General features: G+C 43.7%; 1 protein-coding gene across 1 annotated transcript in view; it reads right to left on the bottom strand.

Annotated features, from left to right (window-relative positions):
- The window catches only part of LOC311338842 (dual specificity calcium/calmodulin-dependent 3',5'-cyclic nucleotide phosphodiesterase 1B-like), a 10,729-nt gene extending 6,016 nt beyond the window's left edge, over positions 1–4,713 (bottom strand). Inside the window, exons 1-7 of the mRNA XM_084464170.1 lie at positions 4,583–4,713; positions 2,599–2,712; positions 2,123–2,305; positions 1,593–1,659; positions 1,176–1,292; positions 649–789; positions 140–240 (exon numbers count right to left, since the gene is read on the bottom strand). Of these exons, the coding sequence (XP_084320296.1) occupies positions 140–240; positions 649–789; positions 1,176–1,292; positions 1,593–1,659; positions 2,123–2,305; positions 2,599–2,712; positions 4,583–4,635 (776 nt within the window). The 5' untranslated portion in view covers positions 4,636–4,713. The remainder of the gene's footprint in view (positions 1–139; positions 241–648; positions 790–1,175; positions 1,293–1,592; positions 1,660–2,122; positions 2,306–2,598; positions 2,713–4,582) is intronic.
- Positions 4,714–6,000: the final 1,287 nt, after the last annotated feature.

The raw sequence follows: 6,000 nt of genomic DNA, 5'->3' as shown, positions 1-6,000 counted from the left end.
ACGTCACCACAGGAAGAGGCGTGCAGAGCCCGAGTCGTTACCACAATAAGAGACCCTATTGTATTAACAATAATAATAATAATAATAATAGTAGTAGTAGGTCCATGTGCTTGTTACAGGGAGGAGGGGAAGGGCTCACTTGGTGTGGATGTGGAAGTTGTTGGTGGTGCCCGTGTGTTCGTAGTCGTGAATGGCAGCGGCGAACAGACAGGCCATCACCTCCAGCTCAGACAGCCAGTGCTAATCAGGTGACACATATCAAAACAAACCCACACAGAGGGTACGTGGCTAGAATAGTCCAACACGTATACATACATGCATCCGAAAACCGATTCGAATATATTAAGATATCACAATATAAATATTTTTCTAATAAAAATGCAGAAATAGAGCAAATAAATAGACTATAGAATGGTGCAAACGCATGCATATTCATAAGCTGAGCTATGGTATTAATATGTGTGTTTGTGCTCAGATTACAACGATGGAGTTGGTTTTACTGGGGTATACAATAAAATGAAAATCTATAATATATTTACTGAGACACTAACAGCGCACCAATTCGAGACGCCGCCTCAGTAACAGTTGGATGCCATTAATCAATGTTCTTCTTCCTCCGCATCCTAAACAACAAGTGTGTTATCATACCACAAGGCCGGTGCGTAGGAGCAGGCAGTGCAGTGTCTGGGTGACATCTGCGGCGTGAACATGACTGTGGTAAGGGTTGTTGTTCTCGCAGTAGCCCCTCTCCAGCGAGGTCAGGAACTCCGTCAGGCAGGAAATGGGGATCTGCAAACCATATTGGACACTTCATTATTTAACGTAAGTTTGTCAGTAGCCGACAGAGAGACTGAAGACTAGAGCGAGCTAGGAAGTGGAGATACAAAAAAACACAATAAAAAAGTGTAACGCATTGTCATTTATTAGTAGGAAATATGTCTGAATCACGTTTCTATGTTCTATGTTCTATGTTCCATGAAATTAACACAATTGTTCATGTTCAAGTGTTCAATTTGAATGAATCAATCAATTCAAGTAATGAAATCATTCTTAAACAAAAAGAAAAACACTCTAAATCAGCTTTCAATGCTGCGCTCGATTACGTCACCCAGCCGAGTGTGGCCTCATGCGTGAGGTGAGAGTGTGTGTCTGAAACACACAGACCGATACCACACCTTGAAGCGGCTGTTGAGCTCATATCGGACCACCAACTCGAACAGCAGGGTCTGTAGCGCGTGGTCACAGCTGGCCGAGTTCAGCGCAAACACGTCAAAGTTCCAGCGGTCAACATCCTGACAAGAGAGGGGGAAGGCTTGATGTTATTTTGTGTATATCAGCGCTGAGTTGTGTGTTTCTGTATGTGTCTCCCAGCGGCCCTGCGTGATGCCTGTCACTGTGAATGTGATGCGTGTATGCGGAGGTGTCTAGCTTCCCTCCCGGGATGAAGAACCTGATTCCGTTTGACTAGCACACACTGCTGGGAGTTTAAAAAGTACAACTAACCCAGAATCCACTTTTACTTGAGTTTTCTTTTATTTGGTTGAGTAACCCCAGACCTCTATGAAGGCTCCTGCACGTGGGCCGTCACTTACTCTCAGACAGGTGACGACGGCTGGGTGCTGGTCCGGCATGGCGGCCGTGTAGGCCCGCTTGAACATCCTGGGAGTAATGCAGTGTTTACGTTAGGTTCAGTGGGAGTTCACATGTGGACACTGTGCAGCCACCTCAACTCACACGCTGTTTATATAAATCCTCTGCAGAGACGATTGCCCCCCCTCTCCTCCCTCACTTGCCCAGTGGACAGGATGTTTTACAAAGGAGATGTTTCAAATGAGTGTTTTCGGCTGGATGTCTTTAGTGTGACAGCAGCGATACGTTACTATACAAGGTGCTTGCAGTACAGACTAATAGAAAGTGATTTTTTGTCCTACACGGGGACCCCTTACTTGGTCACGTGGTTTAACCTACATTACAGTTATGTCTTATTGATATCACAAACGAATAAAGAGCAACAAAGCATGTAAAACGTCTATGCTATAGTTAGTCAAGCCAACTTCAGCTTAATACCACATTATCTTTATCAACAAAATGACCCATGATGCCGTATGTAGGGCTCCCGAACCTTTCCACAAATATCCCAGCCTGCACTGCGTGGACGATGCTGCGGAACTTGGGCTTCTCGTCCGAGCGGCGGGCAGGAAGTCTGGTTCTCTGAGTGAAGGTGGAGGCCAGCCAATCGGTGACCTCAGAGGGCACGCCGTCCGAGTGCAGCTGCTGAAGGTCGTCCTCCGAGTCTAATGATTGTCTATGATGGAATAAAAGTTAAAATCAGCCCTTGATACCAGCCCTTTGTATTACAGAGTGACTGAGGGACGATTTGTAGGCCAAGAGCATCCTATTGCTAAGAAAACCCCTATTTTATGATGATTACCAGCCTCCACGGGTAAGGTGTTAAACCACAGAGAGGAAGCAGACAGAGATGTTGAAGTTGACTTTCATAGTAGCCACATTGTGTCAGACACATTCTATGCCAGGTCATATTTTCACAAAACCATACCATGAATAAAAGAGGAATACTTCTTTGTGTATAGTATATACCTAGTTCCATCGAGGTAGGCAGCCTCTAGCAGTGATGCCGTGAGGGCTAAATTCTTCTTTATCTCATCGTAGTCGACATCTTTCTCCTCCAGTTGCTTCAGCATGCCCCGTAGCCTTCATGGAAACAAAACCACACAAAACAAACACATTGCATTTTCCATGTGACCACTTACACAGTCATATGGGTATTATCTTGCTGCTCCTGCTGCATGTTTGTCAGAGGTTGCAGTCATTTATTGCAAAGGCAAATAATTAATCATTTTAGGTCATTTAAGGGGCAGGTTAATACAGGTTCTGACAACACGAAAATAATGTGGACAAAACAGTGTGTGTGCGACTGCAACACCAGCCTGTTAAACATAGTCAGACGAAATCAATGCATGTCAATGTTAAAAACTGTTTGGAGTTGTGTCATCGTTTAAGAGGAAAAAGGTCCAAGAAATGCTTAACAGACAACAGGTAACACGCCTGTTCGGGCCAATTAGAAGTGGGGTCATTTGGAAGGGGTTTAAATGCCACGCTCCCCACAAGCCAATGGCAAAACAGGGGCATCATTAGTGACACATTTTCCATGAGAGGAAACCTTGGATAGCTATCGTTACGGGCTGATGTGACGCATGCTTTGGGAGTCTGGAGTAAAAAAAAACTTGATTTGGGATTTGTAAAGCCCTGGCCACAGACTAGTGTGATGTTATCTTTCAAATATTCCCTCAATCTTGATTTGCTGTTTTCATCAAACGCGGGCCTATGGTTCTGTTTAGTTGTTTCGCGTTATCGACTGTAACAACAAAGACGTTTCTCAAGACAGATCCTAAAATATTGGAGACTCACTCCATGTTTTATTTTTACATATAACTTATATATAATATACATATTATAGAGATGAAACAGTTCAAGTCTTTGGATAAATACATTGAAAATGATTTTCTTGTTTTATTCATTTGGCTGCACCATAATGCAGTGACCGTAATGGATGTGTTCAAACAATGCCATGCCATATAGCCAACTCCTAGGGCGGGTGGCTCACAGCTTGTCAAGTGTTTATCACACTGGCAAGGCCTTTCAGAAGCCGCCTGGCCACTAAAATAGCATGCTTTGATAGGCCAGCAGCTCGTTTTCAAACTAAAGTAATCTTGCTGATAATGTGGCCTATATTCCATGCAACTATTAACAGTTCAGAGTGGCTTTATAAAACAAACACATTGTCAGTGGTGCACAGCTGTATGCATGATGGTAGGGGTTGGTAGAGTCCAATCACACATGGTATTCTCCATGCAAGGGAACACATGAAAAGTGGTTTGAGAGGAGATTGGATGGATATATTGTTCCTTTTTCAAATATCAGTTATATAATAATAATGTCAACACTGAGCATGATCAGTCATGACATAGGAAATAATGGCTTTTAGACTCATTGCAAATGAAAACATGAAACCCAAGACAGAATATTTCACAATGCTGTCAGAGAGAGCAGACCACTGTTAAACTCATTCCCATGCTTGTATCACACAGAACAGAGCTAGGCAGTCAAATATACAGCAAAGGAATCATCCACAAGATGCCCATTGCGCAGGCTATGTGTGCCAGTGAGTGTGTGAGACATGCAGCTCATATCAGTATCAGAAGATGCAACTAGAAAGCCACAAGCAAAGGCTGAAACCATGCAAGGCTTTGCTCTTTTTCCTTTTTGTCAGGAAATAACAACAAGCAAACTTGTGTGGTTTAAATATCGGATCTACCTCATGCTTTGACGTTAGAGTAAGTCCAACATGTTTTTGCATAAAGGATCACTTATTATTTTGTTGTGGTAAATGTGCGCAGAGATGCACCACACAATGACTCTTCTAATGATATAGTATGCAAGGTGAATGATATCACTTCAAATCATTATCTTAGTTAACACTTACTAGCAGTAACACTATAGGCTTGTCGGATCATAATGTATTCCATAACAAGTTACAAACAGATAAGCCTTCCAGTCTTACCTAGATATAGGAATCTGCAGACGTTTTTTACGGATTCGTACCAACTCAGCCATTTATAGTAAAATTATTCCCTTTTAGATCCAATCAAAAAAATGACAAAACTGCAGGCTTGGGGAAAATGAAGTCAAAAGTTCTCTTAACCACCAACACAAACTTGTTTGCCCTGAGACAGACTTCTGTTTCAACTGCCCTCCCACCCACTTCTGGGGGACCTACTCCACTCCACTGTGATTGGCTAGTGCAACTCTAAAGTGTGTCATAGTGAGCCTGTGTGTGTGTGTGTGTGTGTGTGTGTGTGTGAGTATGTGTATGAGTGAGAGAGTGCAACTCGGTCTATGTGTGTGTGTATGTGTCATTGTTACACTGAGTGCTTATGCTTTCACGTAAACTAGCATGTCAGGGGTGTGTGTGAGCTGACCCCCGTCGATGAAGTGTTGAGTGTCGATGCTTTTAAGAAGTTTGTGTATACTCTCTAAAAGAGCCCAATGAGAATTTTTCCACCGCCACTGAAAAACTCAAGGGGACCACAGAGAGAGTCTTTCACTCGCAATACACCAGAGACACACAAACCCAAATACACAAACAAGCCTTATCCTCAAAAGCCACAGGCAACAGCTCTGCGGGTTAACAACCGTTGCTTAGTGGTCACCACTGTGGACACAAATGTTAAAGGAGACTAGCCCCTTTCACTGCAACACTCTGCCTGCTGTCTTTGGAACTGCTCTGTGTTCCGGCGCCAAGTGGCAATTCCTCAGCTCATGGCGATTTAAGTACTTTTTCATATTTTTGATTATATTATTATTTGGGATTATTGGTTTAAAGCCAGTGGACAAGTTTACAACTAAACAAAGAAAACATATATAAAGAACAAAAAAAACACTTTAACATCCAATTACTCATAGAGTTGACAACATACAGAAACCAAGCCTGGGGAAAATCCCCATTGAGAGCACGGCAGGTACCACAAATACAGTGTAGTAGTCCTGTTAATAACACCCAGTGTCACAGGAGAGGACACACGCACGGTAACAGGAATAAAGTGAAAGACAAAGACAAACTTTCGTTTTTTTTTCTGCCACGTTTACACTTTCTTTACAGGTCCTGCTCACTATGTGCACAAGTCTTTTTATAGCGAGAGCTGTGAGAGTCGAGCTACAGCGTTGTCTTGGGAAAGCCCCCGTTGCCTGCTCCCTGTCTCCCCTGCCTGCCTCGCTCCCGCCCTGGCCATCGGGTCACGCCGGCTCTCTGGCTCCCAGGCCCTTTGACATGCCACTAGCTGCACTACAGCGAGCCTCTGCAGCCCTAGGTCCGTGGCGGCCCGCATGTGGTGGTCTGGCCACTGCCTGTTGTTGTGAGCAGAGGTATATGGTGTGAACATTGATTATTGCAAGAGGTAAAGCGCGAGGGTGGGATTAAAA

Source organism: Micromesistius poutassou (assembly GCF_964030765.1).
Source record: "Micromesistius poutassou genome assembly, chromosome: 2".
NCBI classification, from domain to species: Eukaryota; Metazoa; Chordata; class Actinopteri; order Gadiformes; family Gadidae; genus Micromesistius; species Micromesistius poutassou.
The sequence above is the reverse complement of the archived record's forward strand: the minus strand, read 5'-3'. Positions and strand labels throughout refer to the sequence as shown.